This window comes from Rhinopithecus roxellana, chromosome 5 (genome assembly GCF_007565055.1).
Source record: "Rhinopithecus roxellana isolate Shanxi Qingling chromosome 5, ASM756505v1, whole genome shotgun sequence".
In the NCBI taxonomy this organism is placed as follows: Eukaryota; Metazoa; Chordata; class Mammalia; order Primates; family Cercopithecidae; genus Rhinopithecus; species Rhinopithecus roxellana.
The window spans coordinates 165546112-165568548 of record NC_044553.1 but is presented as its reverse complement, the minus strand read 5'-3'; the positions used below and the strand labels follow the sequence as shown (position 1 = coordinate 165568548).

General features: G+C 47.4%; 2 protein-coding genes across 2 annotated transcripts in view; one reads left to right on the top strand and one right to left on the bottom strand.

Moving 5' to 3' along the window:
• IL16 (interleukin 16) overlaps positions 1–8801 on the top strand; it is a 130119-nt gene extending 121318 nt beyond the window's left edge. Inside the window, 6 exon segments of the mRNA XM_010380171.2 lie at positions 216–1308; positions 2190–2358; positions 4348–4449; positions 5644–5902; positions 6157–6282; positions 8322–8801. Of these exon segments, the coding sequence (XP_010378473.2) occupies positions 216–1308; positions 2190–2358; positions 4348–4449; positions 5644–5902; positions 6157–6282; positions 8322–8515 (1943 nt within the window). The 3' untranslated portion in view covers positions 8516–8801.
• A 2478-nt stretch (positions 8802–11279) lies between these two features.
• Positions 11280–22415, bottom strand: STARD5 (StAR related lipid transfer domain containing 5). The gene is made up of 6 exons (XM_010380173.2): positions 22220–22415; positions 21496–21545; positions 21004–21136; positions 17917–18034; positions 16999–17092; positions 11280–12015 (listed from the first exon to the last, which is right to left on the bottom strand). The coding sequence occupies exons 1-6, from the start codon at positions 22316–22318 to the stop codon at positions 11868–11870; spliced, it is 642 nt and encodes a 213-aa protein (XP_010378475.1). The 5' UTR covers positions 22319–22415; the 3' UTR covers positions 11280–11867.
• Positions 22416–22437: the final 22 nt, after the last annotated feature.

Genomic DNA, 22437 nt, shown 5'->3' with positions numbered 1-22437 from the left:
CTGTGAGATTAACTCCTACTTCTGTTTCTTCACTCCTGCCTTTTGGCAGCTCAGTCAGGTAATAGCACCTGGAGTTCACCCACCTGGGTGTCCCCCACTTCTGCTAGTCTCCTCCTCTTGAATACTTCTTGCTGTTCAGCTTGGAAACTAGAATTTAGGAAGAAAAGTCACAGTATGATGTAATGCACAGCTTTGGCCTTGTTTCTGCACTGTAGTGACCCAAACATCCCCGATTAAACACCCACTGCTTAAGAGGCAGGCTCGGATGGACTATAGCTTTGATACCACAGCCGAAGACCCTTGGGTTAGGATTTCCGACTGCATCAAAAACCTGTTTAGCCCCATCATGAGTGAGAACCCTGGCCACATGCCTCTACAGCCCAATGCCAGCCTGAGTGAAGAAGATGGGACACAGGGCCACCCAGATGGGACCCCACCAAAGCTGGACACCGCCAATGGCACTCCCAAAGTTTACAAGTCAGCAGACAGGAGCACTGTGAAGAAGGGTCCTCCTGTGGCTCCCAAGCCAGCCTGGTTTCGCCAAAGCTTGAAAGGTTTGAGGAATCGTGCTTCAGACCCAAGAGGGCTCCCTGATCCTGCCTTGTCCACCCAGCCAGCACCTGCTTCCAGGGAGCACCTGGGACCACACATCCGGGCCTCCTCCTCCTCCTCCTCCTCCTCCTCCATCAAGCAGAGAATCAGCTCCTTTGAAACCTTTGGCTCCTCTCAACTGCCTGACAAAGGAGCCCAGAGACTGAGCCTCCAGCCCTCCTCTGGGGAGGCAGCAAAACCTCTTGGGAAGCACGAGGGAGGACTCTTGGGGCGAGGGGCTGCACCCACTCTTGTGCCCCAGCAGCCTGAGCAAGTGCTGCCCTCAGGGTCCCCTGCAGCCATGGAGGCCAGAGACCCAGGTGTGTCTGAGTCCCCTCCCCCAGGGCTGCAGCCCAATCAGAAAACTCTCCCCACTGGCTCGGACCCACTTCTAAGGCTGCTGTCAACACAGACTGAGAAATCTCAAGGTCCAGTGCTCAAGATGCCAAGCCAGCGAGCACGGAGCTTCCCCCTGACCAGGTCCCAGTCCTGTGAGACGAAGTTACTTGATGAAAAGACCAGCAAACTCTACTCTATCAGCAGCCAAGTGTCATCGGCTGTCATGAAATCCTTGCTGTGCCTTCCATCTTCTCTCTCCTGTGCCCAGACTCCCTGCATCCCCAAGGAAGGGGCATCTCCAACATCATCATCCAATGAAGACTCAGCTGCAAATGGTTCTGCTGAAACGTCTGCCTCGGACACGGGGTTCTCGCTCAAGTGAGTTTCTATACCTGGTGTTTCTCTGTATCTTTCTCATCTTTATTTTTAAAAATAATTCTATATATCATTTAAAAAATTCTCAGATACACTGATTAAAGAATTGTTCTGCCTCTTTCTTTCCATGTGTGTGTGCAGATGTCTGAGAGTGTGTGTGTGTGTGTGTGTGTGTGTGTGTGTCTGTCTGTCTGTAGGTATTACACCTCTGCCTTCCATATTAAGGAGAAGTTTTCACAACACCTAGCTTCAGGAAGGCTGGGAGGTAGGAGGTGGGACTGGCTCCCTGGTGCATTGCTCATGAGGGCTGATGCACACCTGTGGAGATTTGGAAGGTTGTTGCACATCTGAAATGTCCTGCGGTTACTCAGAAAGACCTGAATGAGGCCAGATTATCCATCGGGAATTCTTACTGCTCTCCAAATGGAATCCACTTGTACTCTGCACATGGGTTCAACTCCCTGGTCAGGGAGTTAGGATGTCTGGGTCCTAGTCTCAGCTCAGGCACTGAGTCTGACTATGAGCAGGTTCTTTCCATGCTAACCCTCAGATTCCTCATCAGCTCAAATTAGGAGATGAATGAGACCTTCTTTGCAGAACCAAGGGGATGTCAGGCATGCCATGGGGTTCCTGCTGTAGGGCTGGGGCTTGGTCTTCCCTCTGATCAAAGTAGCTCTGCATTTATTAATTTTATTTATTGTTCTTATGCTGCTGGGAAATATCTGTAGAGTGAAGGGATGCTAGTATCTACTCATAGATTTGTTGCATCAAATAATATGCACATAAATGCTTGGCACCACACCTGGGATAGAATAATTATACAATTACTGTTATCTCTTCTTAATAGGATTGTTCATACTGTGTGTTGTTTCTCCCTATGAAAGCCTTTCAGAGCTGAGAGAATATACAGAGGGTCTCACGGAAGCCAAGGAAGATGATGATGGGGACCACAGTTCCCATCAGTCTGGTCAGTCTGTTATCTCCCTGCTGAGCTCAGAAGAATTAAAACAACTCATTGAGGAGGTGAAGGTTCTGGATGAAGCAACATTAAAGGTAGGTTTCCTTTGTAAGCATTTGCAGTAACCAATGGCTTATTATGGCTGTGTGGCCACCTTAGTTGGGCCAGAGGGGAAGTAGCTTGAGTAGCCTCCTGACATGAGACCCAAGTTGTGTCCTGTGATGGTTGGACATGGTAGCACTTGGCCACAGTAAGATTTTCCATTTGAAGAGAACCTTTTAGCTTGTGAACAGCTTTCAAAAGAAGGGTTCAATGACTTCTTGCATTTTCTTTTGTCATTTTATAAATGAGAAAGGTAAGGCTCAATCAAGGTTACAAAACCTAGGTTTTCTGTCTCCAAGTTCAAGTTCAATGCTGTTTCCACATCCCATGGGCTGCTGTCCTGGCATGTGTCTGTTGTGGGATGCTGTCCATTGTAAACAATGTGGGTTACAAGAGCTCTCACCTGGAGCTTTCATTATTTCCACTGTGCATGGAGAGGTGGCTGATCCCAGGGCTCACAAGGCCCCCACACTTCTGTCAAGTCATTCTGAAAGTCTCACTTCCCATGTTTTCTGAGCATGACCCAAAGGGGTGTGGGGAGGAAGTGGCCAGGCTGAGCTGGGGCCAGCAGTCAGATGAGCTCGGGCTTATAGGTCCTGCACCCTCTAGGTGCTGCCCCAGGCCTATGCAGCCTTTTGGCACTAGAATGATCCAGACTAGGATGAGAGGATAAGGAGGTTCTCATTTTCCATACAAGGAGGCCTCATAGCTGCAATTTCCACATCAAAAGTGTGGGTGAGTCGGGTAAGCACAAGGTGCTGCTGTGCTGAGATTCTTTCTCTGTGGCTTTCACTCATCACCTGGGACCATCATCCCCCAGGACCTTATTCAGTGCAAATGAAATAACATAAAGAGCTGTTCTGCCTGAGCTGCTCTGGAGAGAGTATTTGCTTTCTAACCTGAGAAGAGCCTTCCACAAGGCAAGTAACCTGATACTTGGGTAAGAGTTGAGAGATTTGGGCTAGTGTTGGGGCTTGGAGGTGAGGGTGCAGTGAGGTACATTCATCCTTCCATGCTTTTGGGTCTTAGGGGCTCCAAGTCTTAGGATCATAGGGACAGCTGCAAGTCAGGTGCTCTAGTGGCCCTGAGCAAGTGAATTCTTTGATATAAATTTACTCCTTAGTGCCAAGGTACAAACAGGTGGCCCAAGAGCCTGTAGGTGTATTTTGTTTGGTCCGCATGGTGATTAAAAAAATACTGAATTCTATATATGACAAAACCTGAATTGAAACCTGGACTTTTTTTAGGGAAGTGATCTGGTAGCGCTAGGTCTGTATTCCTATGTAGAGCTGACCCTTTGAGCAGATATACTCGTTGGCTCTCTGCTATCACTCACATCTGCCCATTTTGCTCATTTTAGGGAACTGCCTAATTCCTATAGGCATCTGAGTTTGAGACCCCTGCTCTAGACTGGAATAGGAGTCTCTGACTATTTCCTGGCTCCATGTGAGTCCTGGTCTAGGCTAGGAAGTACTGTAGTAGTGTGAGTGTGTGTGTGTGTCACACTTGCACACTGTGCATTGGGGCAAGATGTTAGCTGGATTTCCTTAGTGCTGCTGCTGTGACCCATGGAGAAGTAGAAGGGAAGAAGGAGCAACCAATTCCTGCAGAAGAGCACTGATCCGTGTTTTGTTTTGTTTTGTTTTTTTAACCTGAAGTCCTACAACCTGACTTCATCTCACACCGTCCAACATGCTATGATTTCTGGCTGATTCATGGAACGCCCCCTGCCTGGGTGTGGATGGGGTGAATGAGAGAGGAAAATAATTATGCTTGCTGCTTTACATACATTTTTTTTCTTCTAAGCTTCCCATGACTCCTGAAGAGTCCATTCTTTACAGATGAGGAAACTGAGGTTTGAGGAGGTGATGTAACTTGGAGGCTGGCCAAGCTGGGGTTTGAGATAACAAATCAGTCTGATGTTAAACTGTTCATCCTCTTGCAGTAAAATTGTTTTTGAATGTATGTATTTCCTCCTGCAGCAATTAGACAGCATCCATGTCACCATCTTACACAAGGAGGAAGGTGCTGGTCTTGGGTTCAGCTTGGCAGGAGGAGCAGATCTAGAAAACAAGGTGATTACGGTGAGTGGTCAAGTGAATCTGAGGTTCCTCCTTTAATTAACTTTAATCTTTGTTGGCCTAAAAATCCTCTAGCATTGAGGAACCTGAGGTTCAGAGGGGAGGTTCTGCTTCATGCTTGGATCTTACAGCCTGGCGATTCTAACGATGTAACAGAATTTTTCTAACACCAAAACAATTCAGAGAAGCAAAGAGCTTTGCTCCCATCATAAAAGCAAAACTACAGGTACCACATTTTAGTGATTTCCATGCATGCTATCACTCAGTCCTCTTAATTATAATGGACCTCATTAAAGAGGCTGAGGCAGAGACATGAGATTTTTTTGTGTTTGTTTATCCCACATATCTTGCAGAAAGGGGACCAAGAAGTGGTTGGAGGTAAAGAGTCAGAATTTCTAGGGGAGGAGCTATAAAAATGTCTAGACTGCCTACGAGAGTGTTTCTCAAAATGCCTTCTGCCAAATGAGACTGAACATTTCTCTATGAGAAAATCATTCTTTGTTGAAACATTTTGGGAATCCCCATAACACCCTGCCAATACTTAGAAATCTGCCATGCAAATTTGCATTGTAGACCCTCTAATGCCTTTTGCTTTTTAAAAGTAGACATTTTCAGAACTTTTGTTTAACCCAGTATTCCTCAAGTTTCTTTGATTTAAAAAAAACTTTTCTTGGCCGGGTGGGTGGCTCACACCTGTAATCCCAGCACTGTGGGGGGCCAAGGTGAGAGGATTGCTTGAGCCCAGGAGTTTGAGACCATCCTGGGCAACACTGGGAGACCCTGTCTCTATTTTTAAAAAAATAATAGGAAAAGCCCTTTTCTTACACAATACCCATAAATATGTCATCGAATCAGTGTTTTGAGAAAACTGCTTTGGGGAATTCTGACTTACGGCAGGTGAGGCAAAAGATCTTAGTTGGACTCCCAACTAGAATTGTGCTGATACAGTTTAGGACATTGTGTTGGGATGGATTCTGAGGGCTTACCTGGTCATTATTGCTGGTGATCTCTGCTCTGGATGGAGAAGGAGGGAATGCTAGCCTCTGTGCCAGCAGCTCCAATCTAGGACACAATTATCTTTAATCTTTGTTGGCCTAAAAATCCTCTAGCATTGACTAACTGGTTCAGTCCTCCTCCAGCAAGTATGTGGACTTGACTTGAGTGATTTCTGGTCGTGACTTCCTTTGGTTTGCTCAGGTTCACAGAGTGTTTCCAAACGGGCTGGCCTCCCAGGAAGGGACTATTCAGAAGGGCAATGAGGTTCTTTCCATCAACGGCAAGTCTCTCAAGGGGACCACGCACAATGATGCCCTGGCCATTCTCCGCCAAGCTCGAGAGCCTAGGCAAGCTGTGATTGTCACAAGGAAGCTGACTGCAGAGTCCATGCCCGACCTCAACTCCACCACTGACTCTGCAGCCTCAGCCTCTGCAGCCAGTGATGTTTCTGTAGAATCCTGTAAGTTATCCCAACTCCCACATGGGCCACATCCTCTTTGGCCATGTGTGGCCAGACCTGATAGGGCTACTCAGTAATTTGTGACCCCAAGAATGTGTGGCCTGCCTAGTACACTGTTTGACATGTATGTCTGTGTTTACATGTGCCTGTGTGCAAACATGGGGGCAGCATCACCCTGGGCTCACTTGATGCCCAGGGCATCTATGGCCTGGGAGAGGAGAGGATCCCTAACAGAGACCTTGTGTTTTTCTTAGCAGCAGAGGCCACAGTCTACACGGTGACACTGGAGAAGATATCTGCAGGGCTGGGCTTCAGCCTGGAAGGAGGGAAGGGCTCCCTGCATGGAGACAAGCCTCTCACCATTAACAGGATTTTCAAAGGTGTGGGATGTGTCTGGTTCTTTGTGGGTTCTCCAGTTGTGGGCATGTGGCCAGGCCCCCAAAAGGCTTCTGGGCACTTTCTGGGCTATGTTGGTTTCCCACAACTCCATGTCCTCTTCATAGGCATGCTGGTCTTTTTAGGGCTCAATTCTGCTTTTTCTACTTTTTCTCCTTTGCTCTAACATCCCCTGAATCCCTGGTGTGTTTTGATGGGTCCTCATAAATACCTAAGTCCTGGGCTTGGTTTGGGTTGGCAGGGCCAGGACTCTAGAGTGAGGCAGTGGGGCACCGGCCTATAGTGCAAAATTTTAAAGGGGTACCAAAATACACAGTAACCCAGATCAATACTATTTTAATGCAGTGTTTTTTTTTTTAAGTTAATTTTAGAAAAACATGTTGAACAAAATATCGAAGTTTAAATAAAGACAGTCTGACTTTGTACTGCACACTTGGCCTCATTTGCCTTACCCTAGTCCTCGACACATCAGCTCCTGCCTTTATTTAAAATTTTGTTATTTGGTTCATCAGGGATTGGAGTACAAATCAGTCTGATATGGGGGTCACTTGGATTTTCCTGTGAAAACCATGAATGACTGTGGCAACCATGTAAAACCACCCCTGATTCTTTGGTGTTCCTCAAATTGGAGGTCTCCAAGCCACAGAGCAAGGGGTTGTAGAGAGAGGAGTACTGGAGAGGGAGGCAGGTGAGCTGGGTTCTAGTCCCAGCTCTGCCTGTAACATGCTGAGTGACCATTCCCTTCTGGGCCTGAGGCTCCTCATCCATAAGAGGAGGTAAAGAGGTACAGGTGTGTGTCTGAGGGCTCTTAGGACTGAGACCCAAAGGGACTCTTAGCTGTGTCCCTCACCCACCATAAGCTCCTGCTGCCAACTGGTTTCGTTACAGGAAGTTCTGCTGCAGCTGCAGAAACCCAGAAGGTACAGTGAGGCTTACATGGCATTCCCCCCAGAATCCATGTTAACCCCAATTCTGGGAAAGATATTTCTAACTTTTTAAGGTCAATTTAGAAGGAACATTGGGTTCAATGTCAAGAGGACTAGATTCTAGTGTTAGTTCTGCCACATGACCTCAGTAGCATGACCTTGGACAAGTCACTTCACCACCATGGACCCATTTACTTAAATGTTTAGGATGAGACTGCCAGCTGCAGCGTGATGTGGGAGGGGAGATGCAGATTCTGGAGCCAGAGAGTCTGGGTTCCAGCCCAGGGCCTACCACTAGCAGCTACTTGAGTTCTTGGTTTCCTCAAGTGTTAAAAGGAAACACAAATAATACATCCCTCATAGGATTACTGTCATAAATGCAAAACATTAGCACAATGCCTTTTAAAATAATTGTCCAATACACTTTAGCTATATTTTCATTACTATCATTAGTATTGTCTTCTACTCTTATTCAGGATTTGTGAAGACCACTGTGTCAAATGGATGGGAAATTTTCTTTTAATATAAACAAGTAAAATAGCATTGTTTTCACATGCAGCTTTGAAATAGTGGGGGGCATATATGTTTGTTTCCTTTTTTATGTGGACATAGAGGACTTCATGCCACTCAGAGGCAAGATCCCTGTAAAGACTGTTGCACAAAAGTCTCACTAGCCCTCTTCCCATACCACCCAATGCTGATGTCCTCATCAGATGTGGAGAACAAATGTGAAGGGGATAGGATATTGGGTCAGTGTCCAAAGCAGGGTCTGGGCAGGACTCAGTTCCCCAGAGTCTTCTATGAACTATGGATGGTGCTCCAGCCAGGCTAAGGTGCGGAGCTGCCTGATAGTTCCCTCCCCTGGAGACAGCATGGGCTATCCCTTTCCAAGGGCCATGAAGAGCTGCAGCCTGGTGCCCTAACCTCTGAGTCACCATCTTAAGAGATGCCTCATTTTATAACCACCAACAAGCAAGCTCCCAAGGGATGATGCCCCACTCTCTACCAAGCTATCCTGGCTCCCTGGAGATCAAGGAGAGGAGGCAACTTTTCTTGTTCCCCATCATCTGTGGAACCCATTATCTTCTCCCTTTCAGGAGCGGCCTCGGAACAAAGTGAGACAATCCAGCCTGGAGATGAAATCTTGCAGCTGGCTGGCACTGCCATGCAGGGCCTCACACGGTTTGAAGCCTGGAACATCATCAAGGCCCTGCCTGATGGACCTGTCACAATTGTAATTAGGAGGAAAAGCCTCCAGCCCAAGGAAACCATAGCTGCTGCAGAGTCCTAGGCAGGACATGCTGAAGCCAAAGTCAGTAACACATAGCTCCTATAACCGCTGATTCTCAGGGTCTCTGCTGCCGCCCTACCCAGATGGGGTAAAGCACAGGTGGGCTTCCCAGTGGCTGCTGCCCGGGCCCAGACCTTCTAGGATACCACCCAGCAAAAGGGTTGTCCCTAAAGTAAGGGCAGAGTCACACTGGGGTAGTTGATACAAATTGTAGACCGTGTAAAAAGAGAGCTTAATGATAATACTGTGGTGCCACAAATAAAATGGATTGTGATTTCATATGAAATTCATGCCTGGCTTTGAAAAATGTTTCAAGTACTGTAACTGTGTCATGATTCACCCCCAAACAGTGACATTTGTTTTTCTCATGAATCTGCGATGTGGGCAGAGATTGGAATGGGCAGCTGATATCTGTTTCACTTGGTGTCAGCTGGAGTCATGCAAAGTCATGCAAAGGCTGGGACCATGTGAGATTATTCACTCATACATCTGGCCATTGGTGTTGGTTGTTGGCTGGGAACTCACCTGGGGCTGGTGGCCTGAATGCTTATAGGTGGCCTCTCCTTGTGGCCTGGGCCTCCTCACAACATGGTGTCTGGATTCCCAGGATGAGCATCTCAGGAGTGCAAGAGCCATGTAGAAGCTGCATCTTGTTTATACCTTTGCCTTGGATGTTGCATAGCACCACCTCCACTATACTCCATCAGTTAGAGCTGACACAAACCTGCCCAGGCTTAAGGGGAGAGGAAATATGGCTGGGGTCATTTATGAAATATACAATTTGTCACATGAAACATTTGCAAAATTGTTTTTGTTTGGATTGGAGAAGTAATCCTAGGGAGGGGTGGTGGAGCCAGTAAACAGAGGAGTCCAGGTGAAGCACTAAGCTCAAAGCGTGGACAGGTGTGCTGACAGAAGGAACCAGCATGTATATGAGGGCATCAAATAAAATTGCTACTACTTACCTACCACATGCCAAGCACTGTGCTCAGGGCTAAATGGACATTGACTTTAGTGATCACAGCAGCTTCTACAGTGTATGGTTCTGTGCTAATGTATTGATATGAGGGCAAAAATGTACAGTAAATAGATTATCCAGCTGGTAAGTGATGCGGCAGATTGAGTCCTTCCTTCTGTGATTCGGTAGAGACTGTCAGCCCGAGATGCTTTAAGTGCACAACATTATAGGGAATACCTGAGTGCCTGGCCAAAGGGATATTTGGTCTGGTCATCTCTGGGTGCCTGATTGCCAAGCTAAGGACCAGGCAATGTGACTTAACATCAACAACAACCAGCATCCCTTGACCAGGCCTGGGCCAGAGTATTGGTCTCTTCTCAGCCCCTGATCCTATGAAGTAAGGATGTGGGGGAAGACCTGGCAAGGACAACAGATGGAACACAAAAAGTAGTAATTCTCAGGCCACCATCAGTGGAGCCATGTTAATGCAATCTGATGGCTTTTCTAGGGTCCACAGGAAGTAAAGAATCTGTTTCCCAGCAGTAGACTCAGAAAACCCAGCTGGGCTCCTAACCTTCCTGTAAACCCCTTTAATGGCTTCATTAGAGCAGGCATTCAGCTCACTGTTCTATTCATCCCAAGGAATAACGGGTTTAGAGCAGTTTCTGTCCTGCTGGTTAACTTGTTTGGCCTTCTACTTGGCTACACAGGGCTGTACAAGGTGATCCCATCTTGGTAAGACCACCACCTCAGAGTATGGAGCTCAGAGGGGGCAGGCATGAAGTTTCCTTGGCTGGTGCACCTAGAATTGGCTGAACTCATGAGAAGTTGATATAGAACAGTGCTTGCCACAGAGTGGGGACTCGGTAAGCACTTAATGAATGAATGAATTCTAAGTCAATCCAAGAGTCTGATGATTTCTTGAAAAGGGTGTTAGCTAAAAGATCTTAAGGGATGATTGTGGAATCTGTAGTTGCAATAGAACACAGAAAGAGGAAGCTTTCTGGCCCCTTAACACTGAGCTGTCGTGTTTTTAAGCTTGCTCACATCTGGGCACATTTAAGAGACAGTCACCCCAGGACTCAAAAATAGGGAAGTAACAGTAACACAGGGGAAATGTTTTCTGTTTGGAGGAGCAAAGGCTGAGAACACTGTGAAAACATCCTGCACACGCAATAGTAACCTGGGTAAATGCAACGTGAAGGGATTTTAGTCAGACACACGTGGTCTTTCTTACAAGGAAGGTGGCGGGGGTGCAGATAAGGTTGCTAGAGAATGTTAGAGGATCCCTCTCTGGATCAGAGATAGGGAAAGAATGGCTTTCCCTATCTCTGCTTGGCTTGCATGGCTGCTGAGGCCCCTTCCAGGTGGCAAGGCTGTGCTCCCTGGTTCTGATGATGTGCCTGGGTGGACATGGCCCCTGTGGGTTTGTGCAGTCTTGCAGCAGGATCTAGAGGGGAGATTCCAGCCAGGGCTGCTAGAGGGAAGCTTGCTCGTCTATCTTTCCTAATGGCAGGATGGCCTGGCCAGGGCCTGGAAGACAAAGACCTCCTGCCTCCGCCTCAGTAAGAAGACAAGGAAAGGCAAATGCCCAGGGGAAAGAAAAAGGCACTTCTCCCCAGAGTTCCCCATGCAGACGTGAGTACATGCTCAGTTCAGAATCACTTCCAAGAACTCATCCCTAATGCTGCAGATTTGGGCTGGACCAGATTCACACTGCCTGGTTTCACTGAGGACATGGAAGTCCACCATGAGGGGATAAAGAGAGAAAAACAAATTCATCAAATGGAAGATACATTGAAAGTGTTTTTCCTTAATGGTTATCCCATTTTTAAAGCATTATTTTCCAAGTTGACACCTTTTTTAAGGAAAAAAAATCTTTTGTAGCAGTAAAGCCATATACAAAGTCTATATCAGAAAAATACATTTGAGGGTCTGCAGCACAGGACTGAGGGAGCTGTAGATGCTTAAAAGGCAACAGGGCCTGGTTTTCAGTGGCGATGATGATTCTCTATGACAGTCAGGGAAACGTGGTCTCTGAGAGTGATGGGCACATAAAGGCTTGGGGCCGGAGTGCATCACACGGTGTCCAGCCCGAGTCCCCGTCAGATGGTTAGAGGCCTGGGTCTACCCTGCCAGAAGAGGCATGTTTGGGTAACAGGCAGATGGAGTTTAGAGCACATGAATGGCTCATCGCATGCCAACCCTGAGTGGGGCACGAAGCAGGAAGGGTGGGCTGCCACCTCTGGTTGGCATTCTCAGAGATGTGTAGTCCATCGGCTTGTTCCAAAGAGTGAACACAGGCCTCCGTGTGCTCCCAGGCTCCTTGGTGTCCCAATAGCTGGAGCTCCTCGATGAGTCACGGGAGTTCTTTGCCAAGAAGTAATGATGGCATTACTCATGGAATTGCTTCACTGCTTTCTGAAGGTTGGCATAAAACCGGGTCATGCTGCGGGGGAAGAAGGAGTCCACCACGTTCTGTGGGAGGTAACCGCTGAGGTCGGTATGGAAGAATGTGACCAGGTTGGTCTTGGTGGGTTCCCTGTAAAGGCAACAGCAGAGCTGTGTTACGATCTACAGCAGAGATGCTGGGGATGAGCACCAGCCAGGTGAGCAGAGCCTAGCCCAGTGGAAATGGCCATGATTGCGTCTCATCCCTTGCTGTGCCCTCCACCCAGGGGTCCTCTCTGGACCTGCTCATTTTCAGGATGGAATCTCATCCTGTCAAGGATGCATTCAACAGCCTCTCCAAGCCTCCAGGGAGGGAGAAGTCCCTACTCCCAGTCCAAAAAGGCAGTACCCTGCTGCCTGATTCACTCAGCAAATGCTTTCGGAGAACTCACTTTGTGCCAGGCCCTGAGAGGAACGAAGAGATGCTGCTCTTCACTATTTAGGGTCTGCAACCTCCTGGGGGCTCCTGGGACCCTTTCAAGGGGTCTGCAACATTAACACTATTTTCATAACAACACTAACACGTGATTCGCCTTCTCTCACATGCATACGGTGGAGTTTTCTGGAGGTTACATGATGTGTGATATTGCAACAGACTGCATGCAGAAGCAGGTATGAGCTTCTGTTAAGCTGACACGAAAGAGATGGGCAAAAATGTAAAAATGCCACTCTTTTCACGATATTTTTGTTTTTTAAAAACACAGTTTTTTTAAAATAAAGTTATTTAATATGCAGTGAATTTTTAGGTTAAAATATTTTTAACATTTCTCAAATTTCCCAGTTACAGTTTCAAATACATCAAATAATGATAGCTATAACCTCCATGAACAAAGGCCCTATGAAGCCCTCAAATATATTTAAGGGTATAATAAAGCCTTATGCCAAAATTTTGAGAACTGCTATTTAGAGAACTGGCAAATAATTTGAGCACCTATGAAGGGATTTTGGCCAGGGGGTGGCAGAAGCTCAGAGGACGGCAGGTGGCACAGATGCAGACTGGAAGTCCAGAATCAAAGGGGCACACAATGTGGAGACGGAACACAACTTGGTAGGGACATGAAGCAATCTTCACTGTGACAAACTTCTCAACAGCCAGGACAACAAAGGTAGTATGGGCTTTGTGGAGTTCATTTGGCATTTTACTTGAATGCAACTGTCCACAGCCTCAGCCTCACCAGGAACCCCAGGTAGCTCTATGCCTGCCCATGAGATGTTTCCTGACATCATGCAGGCTACAGGTTTGGAACTGGAGACCTTTTAGAATCCCACTCCTCAGGGCCAAGCACGGCGGCTCACACCTGTAATCCCAGCACTTTGGGAAGTCAAGGCGGGTGTATCACCTGAGGTCAGGAGTTCGAGACCAATCTGGACAACATGGTGAAACCCCATCTCTACTAAACATACAAAAATTAGCCGGGCATGGTGGTGGGTGCCTGTAATCCCAGCTACTCGGGAGGCTGAGGCAGGAGAATCGCTTGAACCTGGGAGGTGGAGGTTGCAGTGACCCGAGATTGCACCATTGCACTCCAGCCTGAGTGACAAGAGCAAAACTCCATCTCAAAAAAGAAAAAAAAAAAAAGAATCTCACTCCCCAAGTCATATAGAAGGACAACTGGGGCCTGGAACAGGATGGGGGCCAACAGATCCATAAGACGGGAGAGCATGTGCTCCTCTGCGCTGTGGCTTTTCTCCTCTGCTTGTGCCCTGCTTCCCCAAAGAGGGTGAACTCCAGGGGACAGGGAATTCCTTCCATCTCAAAGCCTTAGCATCATCCACACTCCACCTTTCCCTCACCCACCAACCCCTGCCCATCCCGCCTTTGCTAGGGCCTTCTCTCTCCTCCCTGCTCCTCCTCCCACTGGGCCTCCTCTGGCCCCCATCACCTCTCAGCAGCATCCTCTTTAGAAACATGAACAGGTGAGTGAGAAATGAGACTCCGTAATCATGTCTCCCTCTGGGTGAGGACTGGGCTTTGTGGTGGGTGGAACATGGGAGAGGCCATGTGGGATGGGACAAACTCTTCCTCACAGTGGCCTTGGTGAGTGGTAGCTCTTGTGTGTACACCATTATGTGACGACAACAACAGAAAGGGCAAAAGGGGGCACAGAGGAGTTGTAGGTCACCCAGTCTCCCCTCAGAAAAGGCTGGGATGAAGGCATCCACTACGGTTGCTAGAAGGATTTAATGAGAGTAGGCGTGAAGCACACTTAGCATACTTTCTGTGCACAAAGTAAGTGCTCCAGAAATGATACTGTAATGCTGCCTTGACCACAGATACAGGCTCCTCCACCTTGAGAACGCATTTCCCCCACCCCACGCAGTCACTTGGAGCTCAACCACCACTACCTCTGGCCTCAACACCACCTCACCCCCGATGAGTCCTCTTGCCCTCTTGCTCACAGCCTCTTGCTCAAGAGAGCAAGAGGAGAGAGAAGGCCCTAGCAAAGGTGGGATGGGCAGAGGTTGGTGGGTGAGGGAGAGGGTGGAGTGCAGATGATACTAAGGCTTTGAGATGGAAGGAAGTCCCTGTCCCCTGGAGTTCACCCTCTTTGGGGAAGCAGGGCATCACAGCAGTTAAGACTGAAGTCAGAGCATGTCCTGCTCAGGCCTCCCCAATGGCTTCTCATTTTATTCAGAGGAAAGTCCCCAACAGGGGCCCTGATACCTCATAGGCCAAATGTCCTAGCCTCTCCCCTTGCTAACACAACACCTCCCTCTGTGCTGTTCCTCAAAGGTCGTGCTTTTGCTCTGGCTCCTGCTCCTACTTCTGAGACTTTGCATCTGCTCATACCCCTGCCAGAATGCTCACTCCACCAACATGCCCAAGACTCCCTGCATTTGTGCTTTGTTCAAATGTCTTATTAGGGAAACCCCCTAGACGACCCACTCACACCTTTCCCTGGCACCTTTATCTGGGTTTAGTTTTCCCCAAGGCACTTAACATCTGATACTTACTAGAGCATCCACGAGACAGAACTACTTACATTTGTGTTTAGTCTATCTCCTCCTGCCTTCATTGGAATCTAAGTTCTAAGAGGACAGATACTCTAGCTGTTTTGAGACATCAGTATCTGCATTAAGAGCCCAGATTCTGGAGCCAGATGGCCAGAATGAGACTGTGGCTCTCTTACTTGCTGGCTATGTGACCTTGGATAAGTTACTAAACCTCTCTGTGCACCCACCATTCTTATCTTAAAAATCAGGATCACAACAGTGCCTTAGGGTTGTTATAAAAATAGTTAATTTATATAAAGTGCTTAGAATAGTGGCTGACACAGTAGTGCTGTCTAAATGTTTGCAGCTGCTGCTGCTGCTATTATTGCCGGGTGAATCTAGTGTCCAGAATAGGCCTATCTTCACAGAATAATAAGAGAATAATCATTGTCACAGATTTCAGATCCACAGCCTCATGAGAATAACTGCACAGAGCAGGCTCTGGAAGAAAGTTTTACTGAGAACATGTGATGTTTTTAATCAAGTAGACAGGAGTTGGAAGAGTCAACACTTGAATTAAAACCCTCATATAGGCAGGGTTTTGTGGGACTCCAACCAACCTATCAGCAAAATCCATGCAATTGGGCCAGCCGTAGTGACTCATGCCTGTAATCACAGCACTTTGGGAGGCCAAGACAGGGGGATCATTTGAGGTCAGGAGCTTGAGACCAGAATGGACAACATGGTGAAACCTCAGCTCTACTAAAAATACAAAAATTAGCCAGGCATGGTGGCAGGCACCTGTAATCCCAGCTACTTGGGAGGCTGAGGCAGGAGAATTCCTTGAGCCTGGGAGGCAGAGGTTGCCAAGAGTGAGCTAAGATTGCACTGCTGCACTCTGGCTTGGGTGACAGCCAAACTCTGTCTCAAAAAAAAAAAAAAAAAAAAAAAAAAAAAATCCACTTGATACCTTTGCTATGGGCATGACACTACCCATTATATTGTGCATTCCACTGAAAAGAAGACAGCAATGGGATTCAGCCCCTGAGAAGAAAGGACTCTGCCTCTTATTCTGAAAATTCCTCTCTGTCAGACCCGGCACCATTGAAAGGTGAGTCTTAGCATCTGACTACTAGGTGGGAGAGGACAAGGAAATGAGTTCAGGCCAGGGCATCTAGGGCATCTATATATTGAGAGAACTGAAACTGAGCACAGGTGTGTATGTTTGTGTGTGGCAGAGCACAGCTGTGCTATTTTCAAACTCAAAATTGTGTTACATCTAAGAAAAGTCTTCATGTGATGTCTGAAAAGCCAGCTTAGCAAAGAGGGTAACATAAAGGTGCTAGGTCTGGGCTTGGTATAATCCCATGACACCGAGGCCCACCTCCTGGGACAATGTGGTAGAAGCACGGACCCCTTCCCTCCAGGCATCTGTGTGGAGACTGCAGGGAACACTACAACACATCTGCAATGTGCAGTTTCTTTCGCTGTCAACTTGCATGATTCCCAGGATAAATGAGGGACAGGTAATTCATTACACAGAAATTTCCTGGCAAGAGCCTGGCCATGACCTGTGGCAAATGGGAATAGAGAGCCCCCGGGGTCAATTCTGAGGCTGACTTACAGTGTGGTCTCAGAACTGCCCTTTAGGCCTGAGTTCCCCCACATTCCTTGCCGAGGAGAGATGATCACTGAGTGAAATGTGGGGTGGGGACTGCTATCTTCAAAGCTGCTCCTGTCTGGCAGAGGGTATTCAGGGAGGACTCAGAGCACAGACCCTGCCCTGCCAACCTCCTAGCCTTTGAGTCAGGACACATCACTGAATCTCCCCAAACCTCAGTTTTCTCATTTGCTAAATGGACCATGACATTTGCTTAGCCTGGAGGCTGCAGGGAAAATTTCCTGCATCACAAATAAGAGTAACGCCTCCCCTCAATTCTTGCCCATGTGCCAGGTACTCTCAGGAGGTTCTGCTTACGCAGATGTGTGTGAAAGTATTTTGTATCATCACAATCTAAACAGCTGTAAGGCATTTTTCTTCTTTTGAATCATAGTCAAAGTGCCCCTTTTCAGAGAAGGTCCACGGGGAAGGCACGGTTAGGTCTGAGCCATGTACCTCAATGCAGGAAATTATCCTTACCCTGGAAGAGGTTCACAGAAGCAACCACAAGGATGGTTAAATCCTCTCACAAAACCTGGCTTCGGGGGACATAAGGGGTGTTCCACATGGGTGGCTGGAAGACAGTGCAGAATGTCAGTGAGTTACAACTTCAGATGGTCAGGCCACCACTACTGGGATGCCATAGAACACACAGACTGGACTACCTGCAGCCCTGGAGTCTGTGAAGGACTCCTGCCCTCTGGCGTGAGGTCCCCCTACTCCCACTCTACTGCCCCTTACACTCACACATACAAATACACTCTCACATGCGTGTACACAAACTCACACACATGCACACACACACTTGCACTCACACACACTCATCTACATTCATGCATAAACATGCACATAGCTTTCCCAAGCTTGTCAAGAATATTAGAGAAAAGAACATTCTAGAACACAAGGTTTGGGAGTGGGAGGAGGCAGGTGCCTCTCTCAAATCCCAGCCAGGAGAGGTATGGATGCATCCAACTCTCTCATGTAGAAGAATTGGAGGAATGGCAGTGGCTGTGCAGAGGCAGGAGCCCTGCTCCTCACTGGACATTAAGGGAGTGGACAGCACCCAAACTCTCAAGAAGACATGGCCATAAATTTTGCACACAAGTTTTTTGCCACCCAACTAACATACATGTCTACAGCAAACACCATGAGCTTCGGCAGGAAAAAAAAAAGGGAGGCACTGGCAAAACCGTAACTCAAACACAGAATTACTGGTATGTGGACTGTCGACCTCCATGGCCCTGAACCCCTCCAAACCCAACCAGATGAGGTAGGGGACTCAGAGTGTGAGTTTCTGGTGATTTCTGGTTGCTTAGCTCTCCTTAAGGAACTGTGAGGTGCAGAAGAGAAAGCCCAGCATCGTAGGAAGGCATGGCAGCTCCTCTGGGCATCACTCACCATTGGAACTGATGGTCCCATCCTCATATCTCTTGACTAGCACCAAGTCCACAAAATCTCTGGGAGAAATGAGCTTCATGGCAGCTGAGGGGGTGGAGGTTCTGCTTACACACAGGGTCTGCCAAACCAAAGAAGCATGTAGTGTGACTGCTGGCCGGACATCTTCTCCCAACTCCCACTCCATCCCTCAAGGTCTGGGAGAGGTACCAGGACTGACAGTAGGGTGGCACTATAAACAGTAAGATCCAGAGCAAATCTTCCCAGGAACCGGATGTCATGGAAATACACCCAGTTTGTAAGATGAGGGCTGTGACACAGGCTGCCCACAGCTGTCTAGCTGCAGACCAGTGCCATGCTGAAGTCATGTCTCACAAGTGACCATAAGAGGTACCATTTATTGAGCACCTAGTAAGAGTCTGGCTGGACAAAGCTCTCAGTTGTCCCTTACCTTTAGAAATAGGTATCATTAATCCCTACTACAGGTGAGGAAACTGACACTTGGAGAGACTAAGGAACTCAGCACGAAGCTCATGGTGGAGATGGGATTTGAAAAGGACCAGAGCTAGGGAGAGGGAAGAAAGGCCACTCTTTTTTAGGCCTGACCCTGCACTTGCTCAGCCTCCTATGTTGTGCCTGGGGCAACTCTGGTTTACCCTAGTCCCAGCCCCAGGAGGGAATACCTTGAACCTCACTCGATCTCAGCATATCCCAGTAGTCCACACTCCCATTTTATAAACCAAGGATGCTGGGCTTTCTCCCATTCATCCCATCCTGCAAGAGAGCAGGGTCCAGGCTCTCTCGGGGTCACAATGGAGAACTACAGGCCAGGTCTGCGATGGAACAGTCCTGGGGAGAAGTCTCAGGGTAGGTGAGAGGGGCTGGTAAAGGTCTCCATCTCTTTGTCTTTCCCCTCAGGTATTAAGACTTGGGGCACCACGTGTTGCTGAGAAACTTTTCAGCAGGGACACTTTTGGCCTCAGGAAATTAATCTTCAAATGGGTGTGAGATGTCTGGGGGCACTTAAGCACTTTGCAGTGGGTGCAATGAGGATGAATTTCCAGATGACTCTACTCCATGTTTCCTTCATCCCTTAACGACCTGCCTGGGAACAGCCTGCACCTGCACACAGGGTCTCCTTTCCCACTTGAAGAAAAGCACAGCATATGCCCATTCATCTAGAATCATCCTATCATGAATTGTCCCAGTGTGTAAAACCCTCCAGGGTGGCAAAGGGACAATTAGGACTGCTGGCTGCAATATGTAATCAAGGCAGTATACACTGGTGTTAGAATTTCATGTTTTTCCCTTTCTTAAACATATTCCAAAACTTGGTGTTAAAAACAAGGCAATTTTGCCATTTCTAAATTCTGGTATTCTGTAACAGTAATGGCAGAAGTGATGAAAAATTTGAAAAAAAATTATACTGCTTCCACCTCTGATGATTGCCCCCAGGTGCATCATTCCTGAGGTATAGTGTCTGGAAACCAAGATGAGGAGGACTTTGGAAAGAAATTTTGAAGACAGCAGCAGCACATGTCATAATTGCGACAAACTCATGGCATGGCCCTGTATCCTATCCATCCATCCACCTATCTATCCATCATCTATTTTAGAATTAGGATATTTGAGAGTTGCCAAAAGCATGCTGAAAAATGCCAGTCTGCAAGGAAAAGCCCTTTCTCCATATTTTCATTGTTTCACTAAATGATAAAGAGCTACCACTTGGTAATTCTCCACTTTTTTGTAAACCTGAGCTCACCAGTAGCCTGTGCTTCCCCTCTACTTTGCAGTTGTCTATTGAAAAGTTTGTATCTTTTCATGGATTTATGAGTTAATTAGAAAAAAGAGCTCCCATTCATCTCAGCTAAAGATGCAAAATGTTATACTTGTCACGTTTAATATTTCTTTATCAGAATTTATAATATAATCATGTTATTTTAATGAATTGCACTCGTACCTCAATCCAATTTTTAAAAAAAAAATTAGTCTTGGCCAGGTGTGGTGGCTCACATCTGTAATCCCAGCACTTTGGGGGGCAGAGATGGGGGTATCATGAGGTCAAGAGATCAAGACCATCCTGGCTAACATGGTGAAACCCCGTCTCTACCAAAAATACAAAAATTAGCTGGGCATGGTGGCGTGCCCCTGTAGTCCCAGCTACTCGGGAGGATGAGGCAGAATCGCTTGAACCCGGGAGGCAGAGGCTGCAGTGAGCCGACATCGCACCACTGCACTCCAGCTTGGCAACAGAGTGAGACTCTGTCTCAAAAAAAAAAAAAAAAAATTAGTCTCATGAATAATTTTTGAAAATTAGTCTCAGGAAATATATGATTAAAAAAATTTCCATTTCTATGCATATTTATGATGCAAGATGATGACTTCCAAGAATAACCATGTATTAAATTAGGATAAAATTCAGAGGGCTATGTGGATGGAAATTTGAGTTCTAGGAAAACAGTTATATACAATTTCTGACTATTTAATAAACTTTGTTCATATATTTTAAATAAAAATTTATATATTATTTAGATACATCTAAAAGAATGTCATTGCTTTGTTCAAAACTGATATTTACATGTCAAAAATGATATGCTTTGCAACTTACAAAAATTTAGTTGTCAACTAAATGTTATTAATAGATGTCAACTGGATGTGTGAGGATGATGCATAATTTCCCAAAAATCTGTTGGAAGCATGTAAGCAAAAAGCATGAAGACCCTCATACTAGAGGGTAACTAGTAGGGGTCATGCAGGTACATGGGGCTGCTACTGGCCCAGGCTTCAGGGAAGTGGGTGCCAGGGGCTGAGGGTCCTGTGTTGCCTAGTGCAGCAGCCCCACACAAGGAACAGGTATGCTACCCCCAGAGACTCTGTTTGGAGCTTCTCTGCCTATCTGAGTCATGATGTTTCCCACCAGGAAACTGGGCTGAGGCTGGCCTCCAATGCTGCAAGCAGTGGGCAGCCTGTGTTTGCAGGACATATTCCCCTGACAAAAGGTATCACGGACCCCTTCCAGAAGAAATGGGAGGGAGTTACTATAGCAGGGCCCAGATACTATCTAGAGATAACATGCTTGGGAAGATTTACATCAGTGATGCTTTGGATAATTTCAAAACCGGTCACATTCTCATCCCACTTCACTCGTAGGCCTCCAACGGCTGGCTTCACACAGTCCCACACCTCCTCTGGTGTCCCATATACAATGCCTTCTCCTCGGTACCTGGAGCACAAAAAGGAATTTGACTCCAATGCATCAATCAAATTTGTTTATCTTGTGATTGTATCTAAGGACTAGAAGGTGAACCATGCCATGTCTGTCACTACTCTTTAGGACAGGCTTGCAGAGAAGGGGCTGAAACTTACTAGCCCCACCTCCCTTCAGGCCTGCAGAAATGGACAGTGAGCTTTCACAAGAATACAGTTTGCTGAAAATGATTTCATTAAAAACAGTAAGGCTTTTCTGGAGGACAACTGATTACAGGTTATAGGGTTGATCTGAGTATTTTAAAAGGCAAACCCATAAAGATACCAGGAAGGGTGCGGCACCTCTGGTAAGCTTTGAACGAGGCATGCACTTACAGGTTCCCTGGAAACTCCACAGATGGCCTCCAGGAAACTGAAACTCCATTCTGTCAAAAGGCACAGAACCATAGAATTTTAGAGCTAGAAGGGCTCTGGTCACCTGGCTTAATCCCCTGTTTTACAGAAGAGGGGTCAGAGGCCTCAAGAGATACGACACTCCAAGGCTATGCAACCCATACGTGGAAAAGCTGGGACTAGTCTTGGGCAAAGCTGTCCCCACAGCAGAATGTGATGAAGAAAAAGATCTCAACTGGCTGACTCCGAGAGCCGTGGGTGGTTTTCAAATTATCTAAAAGCCACCATGCATTTTGTTTCCATGAGCAACCCAGGGCTACTTGTTAAAAGTAAGAAGTGTCAAGCAAAACTACCCCCATGCTACCCTCTGGCAAAGACAAAGAGAGGGGTTCACGCTGTAATGAACAGAGTAAAGGCTTTAGAGGCTGGTGTTAGGGTTCCAGTCCTAAACAGCATTCAACAGCCAGGTGACCTTGGGTAAGTCACTGAGTGAAAGGAACAGATACCACCTGAAGTCACTGTGATCATAACAGGCCCAATCTTTTTTTTTTAAAAGAAAACAATCCCCATTGGAATCCCTCTCAATCGGGTCCAGGGGATTGGGGTGCCTGAAAACAACGGGGAGAGGAGTGGCTTGGGGGCTTCTGGGGACCCGGGCTCCACGAAGCGGTCTCCGGGACCCCTTCCCGCCCAGCTCCTCACTCACGCCTTCCCGGCAAATCTTCCAGCCTGCTGTGTCCCGCCGGTACCGGAGCATCTTCTCAGCCACAGCCTCGCTCATCTGGGCTGCCAGCGTCGGGTCCATTGCACCGGGAGCTGCGCTTGGCCGCGGGGTCGCGGGTGTTTTGAGCGGCGGCGCTGGATCCGGGGTGCCTGAAAGCTGGAGTTCTGGGAGGAGCTCGTAGCCCCGCCTCTTTCCCCACC

Bases quoted from the DNA above. Each gene is read 5' to 3' on its own strand.
- STARD5 (XM_010380173.2), bottom strand. From the start codon at position 22,318: ATGGACCCGACGCTGGCAGCCCAGATGAGCGAGGCTGTGGCTGAGAAG. The intron at 18,035-21,003 runs GTAAATCTTCCC...TTGGTTTGGCAG, and splicing joins TTATCCAAAGCATCACTGAT to ACCCTGTGTGTAAGCAGAAC. The intron at 12,016-16,998 runs GTAAGGATAATT...TTGCCTTTACAG, and splicing joins TTCTGTGAACCTCTTCCAGG to GGAACCCACCAAGACCAACC.